Source organism: Setaria viridis, chromosome 4 (genome assembly GCF_005286985.2).
Source record: "Setaria viridis chromosome 4, Setaria_viridis_v4.0, whole genome shotgun sequence".
Classification (NCBI taxonomy): domain Eukaryota; kingdom Viridiplantae; phylum Streptophyta; class Magnoliopsida; order Poales; family Poaceae; genus Setaria; species Setaria viridis.
This window is the reverse complement of record NC_048266.2, coordinates 36360116-36383156: the sequence shown is the minus strand read 5'-3', so window position 1 is coordinate 36383156 and position 23041 is coordinate 36360116. Positions and strand designations below refer to the sequence as shown.

The window sequence follows — 23041 nt, the reverse complement described above, 5'->3', positions numbered from 1 at the left end:
AAGCTAATAACTTCCCTATCAACACATACTTAAACTAGTATAGTAATCAAGGCTTAATAGGACAGCAGCTACGTACCAGCCTGCTACCACGAGGCGACACGAGCGCATGCTGCTGATGCACAGTAAAAAGTGAAGTCGGAAAAAAACAAAAGAAAAGGTGATGAAGCTGCACTGCATTATATTCTCCTCCTCCAATTCCATTTGCAGTAGCAAACTTGAGCTTGCATTGCATGCATGGCCTGCAGGGAGGAAAGAGAGTGGATCGAGCAGGAAGGAGCTCTGGATACACACCACGTATGCGGTGGGCAGGCTCCATCTGTGAGGCATGCACGCACGGTCGGGAGCTACGCGGTCGTTTGCTTTCTTCGGTCCACTCCAGCCGCTTTATAAGAGTATAGTAGCATAGTACTGAGTTTTTCCACAAAAAAAAAAGATTAGTATAGTACTGCCACTGCATGCCCTTTTTTATTTTTTTTGGACAGAAAAAAAAATGCATGGCCGTGCTATGGCATTAGGTTTGAATGCACGACGCATCAACACGCAGACGCGTCCGAGTATTTACGACGTAGGGGGCACGCACAAAATATAATTAATGTCAGGTGCCACTTAGCTTGTTGGATTACATTGCACGGGCCCGGCAGGCGTCAAATTAGTTAATTATTATAAATAAACTTGACCGGCCGGCTTCGTGTGGCGGCCGGGGCTAGCTTGTTGGATGCATGCGCGCGCGTGGCGGGGCTAGCTTCCAGTCTACCGCGTACCAGCACGCATGTGCGCACCGCCCGGCCCGTGAAGATCGGCAGGCACGTCTCTCACGATAAAAAGACCGACCGGGAACGCTGTGCAGCGACTAGCCAGCTCGTATCTTTTTCCTTTTCCTTCTCGAAGCGACTAGCCAACTCGATCGTTTTACGCGCGCACAGTGCATGCATGCATGCCCAACAACGAACAGGAAGTACGTACGTGTTATTCCTTAGCTAACCAGAGAGACACGATGGATGATGCACCCACGTACGTCGATCATCGTCGCTAGCTAGCGATCCAATGATCAGTCGTCGAGAGGTCGATGATGGGTCGGATCGATCGATCGATCGATCGATCACCGGACAGCAGCAGCAAGCTATAGTGTGCGCGCGAGAAGTGTCGACATGCTTGCACATGCATGTGTCATGTGTGTGTGGTCGATCGACGAATCCATGCAAGGACGGACCACCACTACCAAGCTGCTTTTAGGCTATAGGCTAGGCAGGCAGGACAGTGTGCATCAAATTCAAATGCTCGCCACGTACGACGACGTCGGTGATGGATGCGCATCGATCGTGCATATACGTTCCCTAGCGACATCCAACATGTTTACGGTGCGTGCGAGGATTGATCCATCGACTTGACGGCATTGTGTTATGCTGTCTCCGCGTAAGTCTGTGGGTAGTGCTAGTGCACGAGCGCGCACGCGACTCATTTCATCGAGACCGTGACATATAGTCCTATACATGTACGAACATGGATACATGAACACATGAGTTATCCAAACCATTCATTTTTGAATCAATGTGAGATGAATTATGAGTAGGTGAGAAATATATGGGGTATGGATCAACAGTTGGATGGAGAGAAATCTATACATATGTTTACTATTTCAAGCCATGCATATATATTATTAACATGTATATAGTGGCCGACATGCATGTCCAACTATCGAGCTTATGTGTATCTTACTTACACACCCAACTCTAGCATGATTACTGTTTTTTCCGCCTTTCTTATTAATCATTAGCACGTCGTAACCAAGTTATTAACAGTATTACTCAACAGAGATGATGATCGGGTTTCATGTTCAGATATAAGTCTAACCAAATTTATCTGAAATATATTAAGATCTATAGCAGCAAATTAAATTATTATCACCAGATCAACATTTTATATGCACGGTGTATACCTTTTCCTACGAATTTGATCAAATTTAAAATAATTTAACTTAAGACAGACTAAAACTAGCTTATACTTCCGGACAGGGAGTAACTAATTATTACTCCAACATTTGGTCGATTATCCAAGAACGGGCCTGCCCACGTCTGTGTATGCGTGAAAATATGGAGACGTACGTGCGCCCATGTTCAAAAGTTGAGGCATCTGGCATCCAGGAGACGTGAAAAATTATAGCTAAGAACAAAAGTTACACAGTTTATTTGATGCTTATTATTCTAGACTGTATTAGAAAAACTTTTCTAATTGATAAGATGTATTTATTATACGGTCTTAATAATAATGTTGGCTGATCAAGGCCGTCCTATCGGGATCACGTACGTACAATTCTCGTACATAAAAAATGTACCAAGACTATGTAATAAATACAATTCTCGTACATAATTCTCGTACCAAGACTATATAATAAATACATCTTATCAATTAGAAAAATTATAGCTAAGAACAAAAGTTACACAATTTATTTGATGGTTATTATTCTGGCCTGTATTAGAAAAACTTTTCTAATTGATAATATAGTCTTGGTACGAGAATTATGTACGAGAATGTATGTGATCCCGATAGGACGGCCTTGGTCAACCTGTATTTATTATATAGTCTCGGTACAGTTTATTATGTATGAGAATTGTACATACGTGATCCCGATAGGACGGCTTTGGTCAGCCAACATTATTATTAAGACCATATATATAATAAATACATCTTATCAATTAGAAATTTTTTTCTAATACAGCCCAGAATAATAACCATCAAATAAATTGTGTAACTTTTGTTCTTAGCTATAATTTTTCACGTCTCCTAGATGCTACAGTAGTACAGGACGGAGAGACCAATACCACCAACGCAAAAAAAAAAAAAAAAAATCGCGACCTGCATGCAGCCACAGTGCCACACTCGAGACAGGCACAGGACGACAAGTAGCGAGAGTATAGTCGGTGAGACGACACGTCTGTCGTGCGAGGGGGGGATCGACTCGGCATCCACGTCGCCGACCACCGTCCGAGGAATAAAGCCCGCCGGCCGGCCAGCAAATCTAACCGCTCTGCTGCTACTGGCCCCAGTTTTCAAAAGATTAAAGATGCAATCAGGTAGCTTATTTTATTACAGATTCATAGCTACGGACGGTCACTTTATTTGAAAAATCCTTTTGAAATAAAGGTGAAAGCTAGTTCGATGGTCGCGCCAGACAACAAAGTGCGGACGATGCGATTGGAAAAGTGACGATCCGTGTATGTCATGTGTGGGCGTCGTGGCAAGTGTAATAAGGCTTCTCCGTTACTGTTTTCAGCATGGACCAGGTGCTGGACGTGCGCTAAAGACAGCAGAAGTCAAGAAAAATGAGAAACATGCGTATCTTGGAGGCAGCTGTAGGCAAGTGTATATCTTGGAGGCAGCTGTAGGCAAGTGTGTGTACGTGCGCTTGTCTGCAGAGATAAACATCATAGCTGTGTGCGGTTGCAGAAGGCGGAATCAAATCCTTTTTTCTAAAGAAAAAGGATTTGGTTACATAGTCGCAGACACCACTAATCATACGCACGCACGCACTGACACGTACGTAGTTGCATCATATGCAGGATTGGTGACAAGGATCACTGTAACTCTGCTGATGGGTAGGTGGTGGTGCAGACACCACTAGTCGTGCGCGGATCGCATGTATCGGCGGACTGATGGACACGATCACCGGAATCTCCAGTGCATATTCTTCTAATGCAAGGTCGTTAACTTTAATTGCACACACAACCAGTGTCCATGGAAGATGGACAGATCGAGACAGCTCGCCACTATCAAGATACTACGTTCATCAACCACATGTATATAACCCAATCGGACATTCCACTGATGAGTCAGCGGATAAACTTATTTACCAGATCACACCCGCATTTCCGGTTCCACTGCATTTCTGATTTTCTAAACTGCGGACCCGGAATCGCGGTCAATGCAGAATAACTTACCATTGCCGCGATTAGCTAGCACTTAATTGGTGGATGTAAAGGAGCGGCGATGGAGCAGAAATCAGCTACCCGATTCGTGCTGGGGAGCAGATCATCGATCATCCAAAAGCTTACTGGCAATGGTGGAAGTCTGACAAAGCTATTTGCGTTTTGAAAGGGGGAGAGAGAGAGAGAGAGAGGAAGAGAGAGAGAGAGAGAGAGAGAGAGAGAGAGAGAGAGAGAGAGAGAGAGAGAGAGAGAGAGAGAGAGAGAGACGTGAAGTGCAAGTGAAGTGCGGTGCGTGTTGGAAAATAGCTTGGAGCAGTTATCATCTTCGTTCAACAGCCACGAGCTCAATCAGCAACCGACAAATCTCACTGTTTCGCCGCTGGAAAAGGCCATGCACGAGTCATGCCTACATAGGACGAATTCCCATCATCACCTTTTGATTTGTATCCTCTTTTTTTTTGGATATCGAAAACCTTTTGATTTGTATGATCATCAGAAGGCTTCCGAGACTTTTATAACCCTCGGAGACTGATTGTTGAAATCAATGCTAGATTGAAGTTGACGGCCACATGCCAATTTAGCTAATGGCAGAATTAGGTCCTACTGGTAGCATTAAAATGGCTGTTAATTAGTTCCTGGGCCCTAGCTAGCTAGCTGCTAAGGTAGCAGGTCGGACGAGACGTCGCGTAACATCACATGAATCGATCTCAACGAACAAGTTCATTCTGACGTCACTCGACATATCGACGACCACTTGTAAAGCAATTTTGCAAGATCAAAAGCTGCTCGATAAGCAGCCCACTCAGGCATGCATATGGCAATGTGCAATTGTTTGAATGGGTCTAGCTAGCTTTTGCCATTGAAGGACCCATCGATGATCGTGCTAACCACTGCCACTTGTGCGGTCGTTTCTGCTTTATTTCGTGTGCAAAATCTGCACCTTTTTTTTCTTTCCTTTCGTACAAGATCGACTGATAACGTAACTGTACTGAACTTTGAATATATGTTTATATTGGGATAACATTGTTAAAAAAGTACGGGGCAAAAAAGGAAGGGCGGTGATTCCATAGTTGAGCTTTTTTTTTTGCTTTTGCTTGTACGTGTTGGCTTCCTCTAAAGCCATGTTCATTTGGTATGAACACAAGTTTTCCATAGCATTTCTACGATCCTCTAATTATCCTTCCATATGGTTTCATACAGGCCACATGCATCATGGACAGAGGTAGCAAAAGGTTACATCATAATTCTTGTTAGTGATATTTAGCATCGTTAATAACTGTGCAAACACAGGGACAAAACTAACCATGATTACATTCCATCGTCGTCGTCGTTGATGAATGTCAAAACACGAGAACAATTCGCGGCGCAATTCATGGTTTCATGGACTATGCATTTCTGTGCGTGTTTCATGGATTATATGCAGTGCAAGAGGCGTTGCTCCCCCATACAAGTCGCATGAACACTTGAACAGTAGAGAATTTAAGAGGCGTTGCTCCCCCCATACAAGTCGCATGAACACTTGAACAGGGAATTTAAGGAGGTGATCGAGATTTTATAATTTTGCTCCTAATTTGGTAGGACAGGTCGGGTTGTAATTAGACTACTAGCACAGCTGGTTGGAATTTGACCCTACATAGGTAGATAAAAAAGTACAAATTCAAGATGGAGGCGTGCGGCCGTGTGCACTATGGGGAAAACAATGGCAGAGTGGGATGGGTGATGGAGGCGTGCGATTTAATTTGGATTTGGATCTTAGTGGGATCCCTGCTTGAGTCCAACGTCCTCATGTCAGTGTCGATGGAGAAGCAACTATGCTATACTAATCCTTGCAGCGCTGCCACAATCACTTCAGCTTCTTCTTTCGGAAAAGCGTGTGCACACCTTAACTTGTTTCCTTGTCAGGAGAGGTTATATGTTAGCTTCAAGTTCCTCTTTCTCTGAAAAGCCACGATCGAGGTGTAGCTATTCACTTGAATGGTAGCTGCTGCACTGGGTGAACGTGCTCCGACTGAAAGCATCGATGGATCGCATGGAATGGAAAGCCAGCGACGGTAGATGGCGAGGAAAGTTGGGGACGAAAAGGATCGATCGGAGGATCGGACGAGAAAATTGGGTGACGAAAGGTGGGAAGGCAATTGCAACAGTCAAAAACACTGTGCCTACCCTTACCCTAGCCATGAAACATCTGGAGACCATGACAACGAACGTGATTGAGGCCAGCTTAAGAGTCGTGAGGCATCGCTTCGATCGCTGACAGTCACCGATTCGATCGGAGTAGATGGATAACGGCAGCATGCGCGACAGGAACGGCACACTAGCTACCCCCAATGCAATGGCAAGCAGGCGGAGGTCAAACCGGAAGGAAAATGCTCAGCTCCGATGATAGGCCGGCCGGCCACCTGGCTCTGCTCTGCTGCCGGGTATCTGTAGACGATCACATGCCTCATGCAGGAAGCAGGATATGTGATGCGCGCCAGAGCTAGCACAGTTTGATAAGGACTTGCCGATGGAGCCAGCTTCGCCGTCGTAGCTAGCTAGCTGCAGCCTGTGCAGGTGTATGTGCAGTGACTAGGTCAGAGATGGATGGATGCATCTGCCATGATCTTGACGGTCGATCCAACGGACCGCCATGATCTCGACGGTCGATCCAACGAACAAAAAGAAAAAACTCTTGTCTTTCTCAGCCAAGCAAGTTCAAACAAATTCATGCATGCCGAAATGAACAAATAGATAGACAGACAGATAAGAAATGGTTGAGAAGGTGCGTCAGAAATTCAGGAGGAGAAGCCGCGAGTGAGAGAGAAATACATGTAGCGAAAATGTAGAAATTGCAGTTCTCTGTTATCTTAGAACGATGGTCCTTCACTTGGCTCGGCCCATGTCTCAACGTACGGCGGGTGGAGAGCGTGTGCAGTCAGAGCTTTTGATTGGGCCAGGCCTCTACTGCGATGCTTCGCGGGCCAACATTGCTTTTTTAGTTTCCACGTACCCCGGTTCATGTCGGAAAATCTATCTAGCTTCCGGTGGTGTTTAAGATTCGTGCGGCTGCTGTGGGTTGCACGATCTCCTTCAGCTCCGCGCCTCCCAGCTTCCACCCGGCCCTATCTCGCGCCGGCGAGATAAGGACTTTGCCGATGGAACTAGCTTCGCCGTTGTAGCTAGCTACTGCAGCCTGTGCAGGTGTATGTGCAGGGACTAGGTCAGGGATGGATGGATGCATCTGCCATGATCTTGACGGTCGGTCCAACGAACCGCCATGATCTTGACGCTCGATCCAACGAACCAATTGTACTCTTGTCTTCCTCGGACAAGCAAATTCAAACAAATTCATGCAATGCCGAAAGGAACAAATGGAATTGATAAAAAATGATTGAGAAGGTGCATCATCTCTGCAGCTAAAAAAAGTAGAAAGGGGACAAAACGTCGCAGTGCTAACACATGCTGACCATATAGTGTTTATTTCGTTCTGCTGCATGGGACCTTTAAATCCTTCCGTGAGCATTCGAATGAGTCCAGTATTGAAATTTAGGTTTCAGCATTTTAATCAGAACTATTATACCATTTGCATGAATGAGCACTAACACATGCTGACCATTAAGGTTTGGTAAAAGGACTACAGGGTGACTAAAAACAGCATCTGAGTGGAAGCCCTTTCTAAAAAAAAATACCACTAAGTATCTCTGTATTTTCAGAAACAAAAATAACAAACACCTGCATTAATCTCAGTGCACGAGAAGCATGTCCATCAGCCAGGACCGTCCCGTGTTCGAGGAAGGTGTCCAGCCTTCAACGTGTTAACTTGTGCCTTTGAGAACCCAAGTAATACCAGGAATCAGTTTTCAAAAACAAAGTAATACCAGGAATCTTTCCACACCTCCTACTGTCAGAAAGCTTTTCCCAAAATCTGGAGGTCCTGATCAGTAAGGTGTCACCCAAAAAATCATCTATCTTGTGCTCTCACCAGCTCTTTAATACCAAAGTCAGTAAAAGGTACAGAGAACAAAACTCTTTGGTTTCCACATCTGACAGAACACAGAGACCAAATGTTCAGTACCTTACCTTTCTTGTCTCTGAACTTTTTGTAAAATGAAGCGAGCCCTGAGGTAGAGAAGGCCACAGGTGGAGGATGCCACAGGCGATGGCGATGTTGCCGAAATTGAGACGGAAGATGACGAAGGGTGCATGATCTACCTATATGAATGCCTGACAACCAAAGTTGAAGTTCCTGTCCCCGACATCAATGTGACCAAGCGAGAGGTGAGCAACCAATCTTCCACTTCACATTCGTGAGACAACCTTTTTAATTCACTTACTGTTATCAGGCGAATGCAGTCCTACTTATCATCAGCCGAGTTCAGAGAGAAGTTCAGCATGATGAGGGCAGCGTTCTACAAGCTCTGCAAGTGGAAGTAGAAGTGTAGAACAAACTGAAGTCTGGTGTTCAGCTCTTTTAGCATGCCAAGGTCAAGACAGGAACCGTATGTGATGACCCTCTGAAGAACTACCCATCTAAAATTGCTATATTCTGTAGCAATACAACATAGTATCATGGTAATTGAGGGCTTGGATGGGATATAAGTGGTAGTTGTCAGAGTCTAGATACCAGAGCTTCTTGAGAGTGCACGGGTACAGATGTTGTGTATAGTGCTTGAGGACAGATTTTACATGACATGTATTTTCCTAAATACCAGTTCGCCTGCCATTTCACTAACGCAAGGAAATCACACAAGCATTCCAGTTTTCTAAGTTTAAGCTGCCCAGTGACCATGAGTTTAAAAACTAAGGAGGGGACTTTCCTCTGTTTTAACTCCCTCATTAGCGAATGATAGATCTGCAGTTGAGATGCAAACCTGATTCCAAGGTAGAGGGGGCAAAGTATATTTGTTTATTATTTTTGTTATCTATGGTTGGGATGCAAACCTGATTCTAAGGTAAGGGGGCAAGATATATTTGTTTACTGTTTTTGTTTATATAATAGTAGAATGGATGTTTTTGTCCAATGTTTAGTTGGTCGGTGTGTATCTTGTATCAAAGTAATATCAATTTTTATGCCCGTACGGGCACATACCTAGTCTCTCAGAAATTCAGGAGGAGATGAATCCGCGAGTGAGAAAACGTAGAAGTTGCGGTTCTCTGTCTCTTCTTCGACCGAGGAGAAGATGACGATGATGGCCCTTCACTTGGCTCGGCCCATGTATCAACGTACGGCGGCCCGGAGAGCATAGCAGACAGAGCTTTTGATTGGGCCAGGCCTTCCTCCTCCTCTACTACAATGATGCTTCGCGGGCCAACATTGCCAACATACCCCGGTTCACGTGGCGATTACTGTATCAAAGAAGTCAAATTTTAATTCCACACACAAAGGATAGGGGGCCAGTTTTACCTATAAAGAGTGCAATTTTAGTTCGGGTTTTCAGCCTCATAAACCAACTAAAAAAAATGGCAGGACACGGATTTGACCAAAACAAGACGAAAGAAAAGTGAGTGACCACGAGGAAAAAAGAAGAATGAAAATAGAGGGAGGAAGAAGGGGAAGTCATGCATTAATTTCTCCGCATTGGCAGGGTCGCCGAAGTAAACACCTTGCCGAGTGTTTGCATACGTGCGTACTTGCAGCACAACCTCCTCCTAAGCATTGATCCTGACCGTACGCCGTGCCATCAGGTTGACCAAAGCCTTTTGCCATCGAGCGAGCTCAGCCAGCTGACCAATGATAAACACATTAGCAGCACGTCGTCTCCACCCATAAGGCATGTTAGGTTGGAGACATGGAGGCTTTGCCTGACCAAGAACTACAACTTTTAAGTAGAACGCTAACGACGTTATACTGCACATAATTAAACAGATCAATTTCTCCATGCATATTTCAATATTTTATATTTTAATAAGTATTTTTATAATCGTTTTGGCAACTGGTGCTAAACTTCATCCAGGCCAGGGCAGCAACACTGATGGCACAGGGCCCCAACTAAACAACATGCAAGCAGGGTCAAACTAAACAAGCCCCTAGAGCAGTAGCAGAACACAAAGCTGCAACACAAATGGCAGCTTCTACACCATCATGGGCATCAACGCAGGCAACCACAATATGCGATGAGTAAACAGGTTTTACTCGCACAGAATAACAAAGACCAGTGCTGATAGAAGGATACATGCGGTTGCAGCAGAATACAAGAGTCAAGGATGACACAAATAAATACCATCATTCGGTCATACATAGTTTTAAACAAAAATACTAAAGACGAAAAGACTCCAGCACCAGCAGCGTCTCCCCTCCATACTAATGAACCCCCACAGTAGCACATAGCACAGGCCTAGGCAGCTACAAAAATTCCCAAAACATGGCATAAGGAAAAATCACAAATTGTCCATGACCACGACTTAACATAGAAACCCCACCGACCTTGTCACTCCACCCCACATATGGCGATATTTCAACAAAAACAAGCCTTATCAGGTCCCCTTACCACTTTTTTTTTGTTCTGTTTTGTTTTTTCTTCAACTTGATCACAGAAGGTCAGCGACGTTGGCAGGCAGCTCCTCAATCACCACGTTGTAGAACCTCTGTATGTCAAACAGCATCCTCTCATCATCACGGGTCACAAAGTTGATGGCAACACCCTTCCTACCGAAACGACCACTACGACCAATGCGATGCAGGTAGTTCTCAGGCTGGGTGGGGAGATCGTAGTTGATGACCAAGGACACCTGCTGAACATCGATACCACGGGCAAGCAGGTCGGTGGTGATGAGCACACGGGATGAACCAGACCTGAACTCCCTCATGATGATGTCCCTAGTGTTCTGATCCATGTCACCGTGAGTGGCAGAAACAGTGTGGTCCCTGCTCCTCATCTTGTCAGTGAGCCAGTCCACCTTGCGGCGGGTGTTGACAAAGATGACACTCTGGGTGATGGCAAGGGTCTCGTACAGGTCACATAGTGTGTCCAGCTTCCAGTCTTCCTTCTCCACATTCACATAGAACTGCTTGATACCCTCAAGGGTGAGCTCATCTCTCTTCACAAGGATTCTCACAGGTTTGTTCATGAACTTGCGGGTAATCTCAAGAGCCTCTGGGGGCATGGTAGCAGAGAAGACTCCAACCTGAATCTTGGATGGGAGAAGCTGGAAGATGTCATAAATCTGCATTTAACAAAGACAGGATACCACACCATGAATTACTGATTTTGGTTGAGGCATAAATCAAAAAAAAATTATGACACTCATTCTTTTAGAATGTTTCAGTTTCAGTTAGAATATCATAATAAGCACAGGGCAAAGAAATAATTTTTTATGCAACTTAGTTGGCACAAGATTAGCCATCTGAAGCATGTCTTGTAGCCTAGAACATCCAAAGATAATACTGCAATTGTAATTGAATAGCAAACTACATGCAGTCAGTAGTGAACAAAACTTTGACATCCATGAAAATGCAACAAACACCTTCATTTCTTCAACCAAGCAAACCAGTCATTAAAGATACTCAAGCATGCTTTAAGATTACAAAAGGTATATACAACCAAAAAAATTAGTAAAGAATAAGAATTAGAGAACTAAATAGAAAAGAACAAACAGTTTACCTGATCCTTGAAACCACGAGAAAGCATCTCATCAGCTTCATCCAGGACAAACATCTTGATGTGATCAGGACGGAGAGACTGCCTACGCAACATGTCAAACACACGTCCAGGTGTCCCAACAACAACATGCACGCCGCTAGCAAGAATCCTTTGGTCCTCACGGACTGAAGTTCCACCCACACATGCATGAACTTTCACACCCAGGTAGTCACCAAGCGCGCGCATGACTTTCTCAATCTGCTGTGCAAGCTCACGGGTGGGTGCAAGGACCAAGGCCTGGCATTCAACCAGGCCATAGTCGAGCTGCTGCAAGATCCCAGAACAGAAAGTTGCTGTCTTTCCTGTACCTGATTGTGCTTGCTGAATGACATCAAGGCCCTTGCAGAAAGGTACAATTCCTCTCTGCTGAATTGCTGAAGGCTTCTCAAAACCTACACAACAAAGAATGACCTTGTAAGAGGATTACCACCTACGGTAAACAACCTAAAACAAAATAGGCCTCCATCCTACCATAAGCATAAATGCCTCTCAGAAGGTTCTCTTGGAGGCCCATGTCATCGAAGCTCTCAAAAACCTCATCATATGAGGTGAAGAATTCCTCAGTCTCACCAGTGCTCCTGTATTACATGAAAGAGGTAGGCTTGGAACTCAGACTCACAGATGATGAAAATAGGTAAGGTTGAACAACAAAAAAAAGCAATATATTACTTACAGCAGCTCCTGCATTTTAGAATCATAGTGCTTAGCATCGAACTGGGAACCCTCAGGTGCCATTCCCGCCATGACTGTAGCAAACAAAACAACATGTTAAGACACAAAATGTACAGTACATGTGGCAGATGTGAAGGAAATACAAAAAAATCTAATCCTCAACCTAGATCAAAGAATGAATAGCATAGCAAACACAGCTTCTAACAAACTTGCACAGAGTCTACCACAAAAAATATGTTTGTGGACCAAAGAAAACTATTTGAGTTGAGACAAGGAACAGGCTAGAAGTCAAGTGACCGTTAATTTGCAAGAGTGAACAGGTAAACAGTTGCACCCTAGAAAAGATCAGGCATCAAAACAGAAGTCATCCAAGCTCCAAAATTGAGACAAAATGCATTCTCAACTGCTCACAAACTAGGACAACTGATTCATTTCAATCTAAGTCTAAGCATACATAACAGCAGACTGATATAATTGCCTAGACTAGTCTGACAAATCAAAAGTAAAGGTTTGAAGTTCAGACAATATTAGAACAATCACTCGCTCATCTCATACATGGCATAACACTATCTGTTACTCTACCCTGTAACAAATCCATGTTGCCACTTCATCCTCCTTTTAACAGAAAGTCGCCCATCACTACATAATAAAATCTCATTAAGTATCAAGCATTCCCCTAATTCAGACAGCGTGATACCAATATCACAAGCATAGCACGATTCGCTCAATGGCAAAACATAGCTACAACCAAGCTACCACGAGCTGCATACGGAAGACTGCAGAGTTTTTAAAGCCACAACTAACAAATTTACGTGTTGGCACCTGAAACACATTATTTTTTGAAGAAAATCAAATCCTGCATAACAAATCATCTATCGAGCTGAAAAGCCGCGCATCCGACAAAGGTAATACTGGCAAAACTATCTCTCAATCCATAACCACTATAAACACTAAACTTTCCACCGAATCGACGCAGATCCAAGCCTAGAGCCGCCAGATCGGCCCAGGACCGCGCGGAAAGCGCCACCCGACCAGATCGAAGCGAGGCACAACACAAAACGAGCGAGACAAACGGAACGAGGCGGGGAGATCTGGGGAGGCGACCACCTGACGCGCGGAGAGGAGAGCTGATCGGGCCGGTCGCCGGGGTTGCTTTGGTGCGCTGCGTTGAACCCGAGATCGGAGTCTCGGATTCGGCGGCGGAGGCGAGGGGACGGCGCGGCGCAGGAGAGAGAAAAACGAGGGTTTGGGTGCGGCGGCGAGAGGCGGCTTTTAAGGGTGTCTACGTGAGGAGGCGTGGTGCGCTGGGACTCGGACGCCACCCGGTAGGGTTTCTGCCCTCCGTGGGCCGTTGCTGGGCTCTCCAGGGCCTGGGCTCGTGTTGTTCTTCTTGATTTTTCTTTTTCTATTTTTTGGATTCTTTTGCTACCCTACAACAAAAAACAGGCTGTAATCGAACTGGTGTGACCTGATTTTGTTCAAAAAAAACAGGCTGTCGGAAGACAATTCTATTTCCTCACATATGATGTGCACCACACATCCCAAAAAAAGAAATCAATTTCTTAATGAAAAATAGTAGTTTGATTTTTGAGATGTGCGTGCACATGATGTGAGGTGCAGTTGCAGTGGATATCTTTGTTAACAAAATTGTAGAGCCACAAAAAAAAGTCTCAAGATATTCTTCTTCATGTAAGTAGACTTTATTTTTGGGTGATACGACGGCTGTACGGGCTTGAAGATTTATAAGAGAAGTGCTTTAAGCAACTCCAAATCTGGGAAAAAGCCATTGTTCAGAGACTTTTCCTAATCTTTTATAGCGATAATGGTGGCCCAGATTTAGTCTCTTTCGGCCACGGCATCTCATCAGCTGCACCAGTCACCACATATTCCTTTCCATGTGGAAAGGACGACATGTGTTCACTCAGCATGCAACGGGCAATTAAATAAAAGAGCAAAAAGTATGTCACAAAAGGTTGCAAAAGATTCGTGGTGACACAGCCATTGGATGCAAAAGACTCATCAGCTGTTCTTTTTTCTGATGAAATGATCTGATTGACAAATGCTGGAGCACCAGGATATTCACTAATCCCTGCCATGGCATATAACATACAAAAAGATGCAACATATAACACGCACTTGCTTGATTCCGCGCGAAGTCTTAATTCATTATAAATTATTACACCAACATCAGATCCAATACAAATAATCAACTTTGATTACAAAAGAAAAGGCGTAAAATGGTTGGCTATGAACGAGGGTACTGTACAACTACAGATGCACATTAAGAATGGCGAGTGATTGGTGAAGCGCTTTGCTCCTTATTTGTACTTTAGAAGGACAAGAACACTTTCAGATAAGCTAATGGCCTCCCAAAATCTGGGAGGCAATCGTGACGTGAACTATTTCCAACTGGTTGGAAGCTGGTCAGGTCGATCAGGCAATCAAGGGACGTGTTGTTCATGCACTCAAGGAATGCTTTCCTGGCTCGGTGTAGTTCACCTCTAGCTGTTCAACCTTCTCAAACTTAAATCCGCGGATTCTGATCTCTTCCTTCTCGGAGGTGTCCTTGTAGTCGACGTGCTGGATAGTCCAGCCTTTATTATGTACATGACCAGTAACTATAACCTGCAAACCGGCATGAAGTGATGACATACGAGCAAAATATTTCGTTGTTAGGGTAATAGCGAAACTGTGACACTTGAATTATGCCCAGGTCTCTTGAGTTAAAGATGCTCAATAATGTTAATACCTCAGCTTCATCGACAGCATTGACAATAAGAGTGCCATCCAACGAAAGGCCTTCAAGGAAGATGTTCCGACCATTGATGACCAAAGCTGACCTCTGAGAAATGGAAGAGTTGCCACGCACTTTCTCCTTGACATCCTTGAAGGTAAGACCCCACCGTGGACTCCAGGTTATTCGTGGCCAAACCTCTACCTCTTGCCCATTGAAGGTGTCAACTACAGGGTCAGCAATCTGTGCACCAGCCTGGAAAGGGAGGGAAAGGATCACGGTGAGCTGGAGCACAAACAACTTGAGAACTAGCCCATTGCCATTGGATAGCGTGCCCCACCAAAGGAATATGCTAATGGCATCACCTTTCTCAAAATAAGGCTGTTTGCCCTGTAAATTGCCATCTCTCCTGAGGTTGCACTATGATAAGGATTGCCTTTCGGAACCTGCAAGAAGGTATATAAAATTATAAAATTTATAAACACCCATGCACGCAAGATGCTGGAAAAAGACAACTGCTTCAAAGCAAGAGAAACATGGCAAAGACTGATGCATAGTCCCAGTTTACCACAACATCAAATACGCAAACAAATATAGATGGAATTGACAAAGGTGAATAGACAAAGTGTAATTAAAACTAACCTCAACAACAGGGGGGGAAAATCAAATTTAACAATTAACAGACAGAAGCCTTGGCAAAAGTACTTCACAACCAATGGTAAAAATAACTAACAATGTAGAATAAAAAACAATAATCAAATTTAACAATTAACAGACCAAGTTCAAATAAGCACCTTGGCAAAAGTACTTCACAACCGATGGTAAACTAATAATGTAGAATAAAAACACTAATCTTAGAAAGAGTTCAAATCTTACTTTAGCTGCATCTTCAGGATTATTCTTCACAGGAGCATAAGCAAGCCATGTATCCATCACCTAGAATTTAAGTAAATAAAGGCAGAATAATAATAAAACAGTTAGGGGACGAACCATGAAAAATCATTTGCAGCAAAAGTTAAATAACACTTAATAACATGAATTGCTAATGATCTTAGAGGTAAGAAATAATAACACATGTAAGGAACATAGTGTCTAAGATTCAATTTAGTGATGTTCTTCCTAGTTCCTAGAGAAACAAAAACAGCATTAGATTACCACCACTCTCCTGAGATTGGAGTATTTTTTCCTATTCCCTGAAAGGTAGAGTGGCACTTAGAATTCCTAACAGAACACTGAAAGCAGACTGCCTTTTCAAAAGTGTACATTATGTGAGGATAAGTGGATAACTACTTCCAATATAAGTTCTCTTTTCTGACTGTGTCCATTAATTATTCATTGGAGAGTTAAGGCACTGCAACGAATCTATTAAATTCCTAATGCAATCTTTTTTTTTATCATGTACACTCACTACATTGGTAATGCAGCAAGATCAGGGGACCTTGGCTATATCGAGTAGAAAAAAACTGAGAGCAGGAATGCAGCGCATTCTTTGTACTCAGGATACCTATCCACATGGTACAACTGATAGAAATGGTTAGCTGACGTGCTCAAGGCTCAACAGATGATCAGCTGCCTCTTACCGTGAATCCAACTTTTGCTGATGGAGGCAGTGTTTTTGGATAGTCTTGCATCATGCATTCTAGACGAGTGGAGGATTTAAATGCCGTTTTGGTCGAATCAGTATACCTAAATTGACAAAAATGATCAGAGGTTGGGGTTAAACAAAGGACCAAAATTCATATTGAGAACCTATACGCAAAATCAAGATAGAACTTGGCAATATCACTGTAAATAGAAGTAATTAAGAGAACAGGATCAGACAAATTACTTGGGATTTACAAATTCAGAAATGGCACCATGTGTTTTCTTGAGCTCCTCAATGTATGGTCCAAGCTCCAGTATCAGCTGCAAAAGTTTAGTATTTCTCTTAGTACAACAAAACATGCATTTTTTCTTAGTAAAAAATAATAATGTTGACAAAGTTTTGCTCAGTTCTAAAAGCAATAAAGAAAATAAACATATACAGCATAATGACTATGTGACATTGACGATAACAGCATCCACATTAATTCATATTGGTGTTAGCATTACATGTGTCTCCAAATCATAAGAGAAGGACAATATATTAATAGATGGTTTGCCATCATCCAAAAGGGAAATGTAATAAGACAAGCCATCCTAAGAATTGTGTTCATGGCATTTGGCAAGAGTCCAAGGATCTTTTGAAGTGTTGAACTAGTGAAGTTAAATTTGTCCCTTTGGAATATGTATAGTTTACCTGGTTTATATTTCCAGGATATGGAGAATAGCCTGTCTCACAATTTGCATCTCCATCAGGATGTCCAGTTGCACGAAGGAGTGGATCAAGCTGATTGTACTCTACATTGATGACCATTGTTCTACCTGTGCACAATAATGCAGTTGTGACCAATTGACAAAACAAATCAATTAGATGCAACCAGCCAATTGAAATGTCAGTATAGAACAGTCGAGAAATGACTCTTTAAAATCTTTTTGAACAAAAGAATATTTTTCTTGATTTTCATAGTACAAACTTACTAAAAACTGAAAGATTGATTACATAATTTTTTTTCAAAATATGACAAATGATAGATTTCTTGCTTTCAGAACAACTTGCATCAATGGGGTAAATGATAGTAAAACCTACCATCAACATGAGTAAGTTTGGTAATTCCTCCAATTGCTTCTTTTGCCTTCCTAGGAACTGCGAGAGAATTTACATTGTAACCCTTAGTGGCACTGACACCTAATGCTGATGGTATTGCCTACAAAATTAAAAAAAAATCATGTCAGTTCTCTGTAGCCAAAGGTCCCTTTTATCTCATGGAAGCAGTTTCATCTTTATTAGAGGTTTTAAGAGTCCTTGGAAAATACGAAGAGGTAGCTTAATTTACATATGGGCATGTGCCTATTTGTTTGGTACCAAAGTAGTAAAAACCGGAACGGTACCAGATTCGGTTTACAATTTTGATATCTCTTGGCAGATTTTTAAGGATGTTAAAAATTTTCTATCTTTTGGCAGTAAATTATAGTACAGTAGGAGGCCAGAGTACAAACATTGAAAAGCAACCCATTTGTATCCTGGAAAAAGAGAACCCACTTCCGCCCTTCACTCTTCCTATCAAAAAAATACACAATATCATTTCAGTAAATTATTCATTATATATAACTGCTAATTTCTTCAAGTAGAGAAAAAAAACTGCCCCGGTGGCAAATTCTTGAATCAATAAGCATACCATTGTTCAAGCAAGCCACTTGAATAGAGAAGAGAATGAACATCTCCATGCCCATGTGGCTTTGTCTGTCAGGTCACAAAATTGAGAGTAAGAAACGTGGATAGACACTCAGTGTATGCAGAAACAATATAGTTAGTCTATTTTAAATACAATGTTATTGATCCTCATATGAAATTTTTCTACCTGAATTTTGTACTTATCATTTGGGTCTAATGCAAGCCTTGCATCATTATCAGCTAGACATGCTACTTTTTCCTGAAAAATAAAATGAACATGTACGATCAACACCAGAAGTAACTGATATGTGCTTTGCATAGATAGAACAGAGGTTTTCTCCTAACAAGCACATGAAAAGAATAGGGAAATAGAAAAAACCTGCTTTAGTATTTTCACTTGAGATGGTTCCATTCCGAAGTAGGAGTTCGACTCCAAAAGCTTGATGGTTAGTGCATTTGTATCATCAGAAGTCATAATAACAAATGGAATCTTTGTATGACACCCTGCTGCATGGCAACGAACAACATCAATAAGAATTAAACAAGACCTGAAGCTTCTCTGAGACCCACCATGTATCATGTGTAAGTAATGAAACTAGCAAACTAATTCAAGTGATTGTCAGATCTCTTGTACAGAAGGGGCATAAGTATAAACGATGAAAACAAGACACTTAATGCTAAGATCAAAATTAAATTCGTGAGAACTATTAAAAAATGATAGGCACTATAGAGACAATGTTGGCAAGTCATTAATCCATTATAGATACAGTGAAGAGTACATACCATCAACCATTTCGCAGCTGGCCTCTTGTAAAGACAGAATAGACTCTATGTAATGTTGAAGGAAACACTTTCCAGTAGTCGTTTCCCGGGGAAGTGCTACCTGACCAAAATCATAGAGTAAAATCTTTGAACCATGACAAATACATTACCACCAATTCATCAAGCTTTCTTACTATTTTTCAGTAAAAGACTGTGCAGGCCACCAGGTGGTGCTTGCAGTCTAAAGTTAGGAGATGAAACTCAACTGTATGCATCTTGTTTTTCAATGGAAATAATGGAACAAGGTTGTGGCCAATGTTGTTCTAAAAAAACAGTGTAGGATAATGTGCTATTGTGCTATTATCAACTAAAGAAAATTTTAAACCAAATTAAAGAAAAAAATACAAAATATAGCTTGAGTTCCAAACAAAGTGAGCTAGCTACTGTGCTACCTCATGACATAACTGCATTGAGAAAGAATCCAGTCTAGATGTTGGCCTTTTCCATGATTAGGTATTAAGTTTGCTATTAGCAGCTCAGCACATACCTTAATTCCTTTATAGCCAAGTCTTTCACCAAGCCCTCCAGCTACAAGAACAAACACAGCATTCCGTGCTTCTTTTACCCCAGCTGCTTCCAATGAAACATAGTTGTCATCGCCAAAGTTCAATACCTCCCCTGACGGAACCTGAAGTATGATATAGCAAAATTTATTAACTACGACACCAAGAAAATAAAAGGTAAAGAATATATCAAACTAACATTTATCCTTGGGAACAATTGTGATGTTGTGATGTGTTAAGTTATTCAATTTGAACAATTTAGAGTTCATGATGCTCAACTTAAGTGTTTCCAGAACAAACCCATGAAAAGAAAAGATATTAGGGCCAAGTTAATCTATCGGCAAAATGGATATAAGACGACTTACAGAAGGAGTAAAACCATCATATGGGTTTTTGCCTGCTTTTGAATCTGCCAAAAGTTTTTTGGCATTCTGGATGTACGATACCAGCCCTCCAGGATAGCTTGAATTAAGTCGACGAACCTAAGATAATCAAACTTTCAGAATATAGGGGAAAAAGTATATTTCTGATTATGACTTCAGGGCATAGATTATAGTGCTATAAAATGTACAAATATATGCATAGAAAGGGAAGATGACATTGTACTTGACTGTACTACTGAAAAGAGTAGTTCATGGGTAATACGACATTTCACAATTCTCATTTCACAATTCTCGCCAGATACTATTGGTACACTGTGCTTTTTTTTGTTGGATCAATAAGCATGGAACAACTCTGTGGTGATGTAATATTAGTGCTGCTACATGTCCTCTATATGAATACACACCTGATCAAAGAAGCCTCTTTTCTTGTCATCATCAACACCTGGTTCTGGCCAGTGTTCAAACAGGTGCATCTGGCCCTCATTCAACAGCATTTTTGCAAGTTCAACCTAGAATCACCAGGCAATAACCATCATGCAAGGAGAAAAATAAAGCACGGTGCTTTGATCCATCAATCGAATCAAATTAAGAGAGTCTTGCGCACCACAGAGGCGAATACATTAGGATGTACTTTATTCTGAAATAATGGTGCATAATTATTCAGCCAACCTAGGTCCTACAGGTACTTTCATGATTCTTGATGGGGACGAGTTAAGATGTACATCAGTTGAGGACCACTTTGCTGGACACGTAAAAGGTGCAGTAAAACTAAAATTTTTCACAGCAAGGTACATAATAACAAAAAAACACTGCTCAAAACTAAGACTAAGCATAACAATCCACCCAAAAAAATTCATATATTTATATCATTTTTTACTCCAGGAATTTAATCCTCGAGCACAGTATGATTAAGCATCCAAATGAATCAAAGAACCATGCTCCCCCAGTCCCAATGTGGGCCTGTGGCAGGAGAAGAGGGTGGTTAAACATACAACTATTGGTACCACTTTTTAGGAAACAGCCATCACCATCATGAAAAGCTCAGGAAGCCTATTTTTCTTTTTTTCTTTCTCGAACACCCAGGAGAGTTGCTGTACTATCAAGAACAAGCTGTTAAATTGCAACCACGGAGTGGGTCAACTCGCCCCTACCGCCCACCGCCACCACGTGAGGTGACTGAAAACCACCACGATTCGAGGTAGTTGGCCGTACCACGCCACGCCTAAACTCCGATGCTTTACCGTCAGACACGGCATGGGAGGATAACTAACAAGCAAATCAACCAAACGCCTGTGCCTCCACAGCAGGAGCAATCAATCACGGAACCGGAATTTTTTGAACTTGCAGCGAAGAAGATCAGCGCGATTCGGCACCGCATCCAAGCATCAGCAAATCAACAACAGAAGAGACCAGCAAATCACCTCGTCGGGCGCGAGCAGCTGCAGGTTCCGCCGCAGCGGTGGGCACGCGGCCGCCCATTCGCCGCCGGAGATCCCGAGCGCCGCGACCCCGGCGGCCGCCGCGTCGGCGCCCGAGGCCATCGCGCGGCGAGGAGGAGCGGAACGGGACGGCGGCGTCGGCGTCAGTTGCGTCGCCTCCCGCGGAGACGGAGACGGAGACGGTTCACGGGCGGGCAAACCGCTCCTCTCTCTCTCTCTCTTGTGCGGTGGTGGTGGTGGGGCTCGTCGGCCTCGAAGCTTTCGAAGGATCGCGGCTGTCAACGAGAGACGGTTAGAATTGAAGTGGGCCAATCAAATCAGTCGCCGATGGCCAATGGGGCCGGTGGGGAAACCAAAAGTCCAAAAGGAAAACTGATAGGGATGAAAGTAGGGACGGGAAAATCCCGAACCGACCGATACCGCATCCCGTGTATACGGATCGAATACCGTGTTTACAGGAAAATTCGAAATCGGGAAAAAATCCGAGAAAATCTGACGAAATCGGGATCGGGATCGGTTGGAAGGTTTTCCGGCCGAATTGTCGGTTCCCATTTTTTTATCGGGAATTTCCTGTTTTTTAACCGGATTTTTCCTGACTAACCTTTGCGACTGCCTCCCGCCTCCCGCCTCCCACGCCCAATCTCCTTGCTCCTCAGACTAGCTGCAGAAGGATCCCCATCCGCTACTCGCACCAGCTTGCTAAAGCTTGACCACGCCGGCCAAGCACTTCATCTGGTGCTCGCCCGATGCCGCTCAGGCTCGCTACGAGAGAGCAGGTCTTACGCCGCCGAGCTCCCATCGCCGGTCACCGCAGGGCCCGTGTCCCTCCGCTGCATCTCACCAACACACCGCACCTCCTCCCCCTGGTCAACGCACCTTCTCTGCGCCTGCCCAATCTCGCCACTTCGCCAGTATGCCCGCACGCCCGCAGCTGTGCAGCAATGGAGAGGAGAAGGATAAGGCTGCTATGTTTGTGCCTAGAGAACAGATGGAGATTTGCCATCTCTCTCTCGTAAGCGGGCTATATGGGCTGCGTAAAAAGAAAATAAAGAACGTGAGCAGGCCCATAGTATAGGAGCAGCGCCAGCACCGTCAGTTGTTTTTTCTCACATTGCTAATCTAACAGCTAACAGACTTACTTATGTATCATTTGCATACGGTAGGTTGTAACTATTATGTCGAACTAAATGTTGTTACATGTGTTGGCTTGGCGATTAGAGTTACATCATAATCGACATGCTCCTGATCGAAATGCTCCGTTCCAGATATCCCGTAATATCGATTTTATTTTCCCATCCGACTTTTCCATTTCCGACTAAAAAATATATAGCAGCAAGAGTGGTCAAGGTGTTTTCCCTGACCGCTTCCGACCGTTTTCATTCTAAAAACTGCATGGCAACGGCATGTAAATATCACTGACTTTGGGGTTCCTTTTCAGGAAGCAGGGCGCGCACAGGCCGAGACTGGAGTGGACTCTACCGACGAGAGGAGAGATCGAGAGGCCCACGTTTTTTTTGAGAGGATCGAGAGCCCACGTGTGTGATGAGATGGGCCTTGGGCCTGGCCTTTGGTGCACCTCTAGCTTGTGTGGGCTGTCCCTACTAACCCTCCTTCCACTCTGAGAGAAAAAATTTGCAAATTTGTACCTATATAATCATTTCATTTCATATGATCATAGCCGTTTGAAATGGCG

The 23041-nt window shown here is 43.3% G+C and overlaps 2 protein-coding genes across 3 annotated transcripts; both read right to left on the bottom strand.

Annotated features, from left to right (window-relative positions):
- Positions 1 to 10012: 10012 nt before the first annotated feature.
- LOC117854043 (eukaryotic initiation factor 4A-3) lies at positions 10013 to 13482 on the bottom strand. Its single transcript, XM_034736324.2, has 5 exons — positions 13322 to 13482; positions 12216 to 12288; positions 12014 to 12120; positions 11504 to 11934; positions 10013 to 11066 (listed from the first exon to the last, which is right to left on the bottom strand). Exons 2-5 carry the CDS (start codon positions 12284 to 12286, stop codon positions 10431 to 10433), a joined length of 1245 nt encoding a protein of 414 aa, XP_034592215.1. The 5' UTR covers positions 12287 to 12288; positions 13322 to 13482; the 3' UTR covers positions 10013 to 10430.
- Positions 13483 to 14354: 872 nt separating this feature from the next.
- LOC117854042 (UDP-sugar pyrophosphorylase) lies at positions 14355 to 22339 on the bottom strand. 2 transcript variants are annotated; one of them, XM_034736322.2, is made up of 18 exons: positions 21950 to 22339; positions 21331 to 21623; positions 20314 to 20418; positions 19892 to 20008; positions 19511 to 19651; positions 18985 to 19084; positions 18581 to 18708; positions 18389 to 18460; positions 18206 to 18270; positions 18027 to 18087; positions 17617 to 17734; positions 17227 to 17351; positions 16777 to 16853; positions 16529 to 16634; positions 15825 to 15884; positions 15314 to 15394; positions 14964 to 15203; positions 14355 to 14839 (listed from the first exon to the last, which is right to left on the bottom strand). In XM_034736322.2, the coding sequence occupies exons 2-18, from the start codon at positions 21448 to 21450 to the stop codon at positions 14672 to 14674; spliced, it is 1884 nt and encodes a 627-aa protein (XP_034592213.1). In that variant the 5' UTR covers positions 21451 to 21623; positions 21950 to 22339; the 3' UTR covers positions 14355 to 14671. The 2 variants fall into 2 exon arrangements, with proteins under 2 accessions (XP_034592213.1, XP_034592214.1); XM_034736323.2 differs by having other exon boundaries at positions 18581 to 18705.
- Between the last annotated feature and the right edge of the window lie 702 nt (positions 22340 to 23041).

Coding starts and splice junctions, on each gene's coding strand:
- LOC117854043 (XM_034736324.2), bottom strand. CDS start 12,286: ATGGCGGGAATGGCACCTGAGGGTTCCCAGTTCGATGCTAAGCACTAT. Junction 11,935..12,013: donor GAGAGGCATTTATGCTTATG/GTAGGATGGAGG, acceptor TTTGTTGTGTAG/GTTTTGAGAAGCCTTCAGCA. Junction 11,067..11,503: donor CTCGTGGTTTCAAGGATCAG/GTAAACTGTTTG, acceptor TGTTAAATGCAG/ATTTATGACATCTTCCAGCT.
- LOC117854042 (XM_034736322.2), bottom strand. CDS start 21,450: ATGGCCTCGGGCGCCGACGCGGCGGCCGCCGGGGTCGCGGCGCTCGGG. Junction 15,395..15,824: donor ATCCTGAAGATGCAGCTAAA/GTAAGATTTGAA, acceptor ACCTTCTTGCAG/GTTCCGAAAGGCAATCCTTA. Junction 15,204..15,313: donor ACAGCCTTATTTTGAGAAAG/GTGATGCCATTA, acceptor CTCCCTTTCCAG/GCTGGTGCACAGATTGCTGA.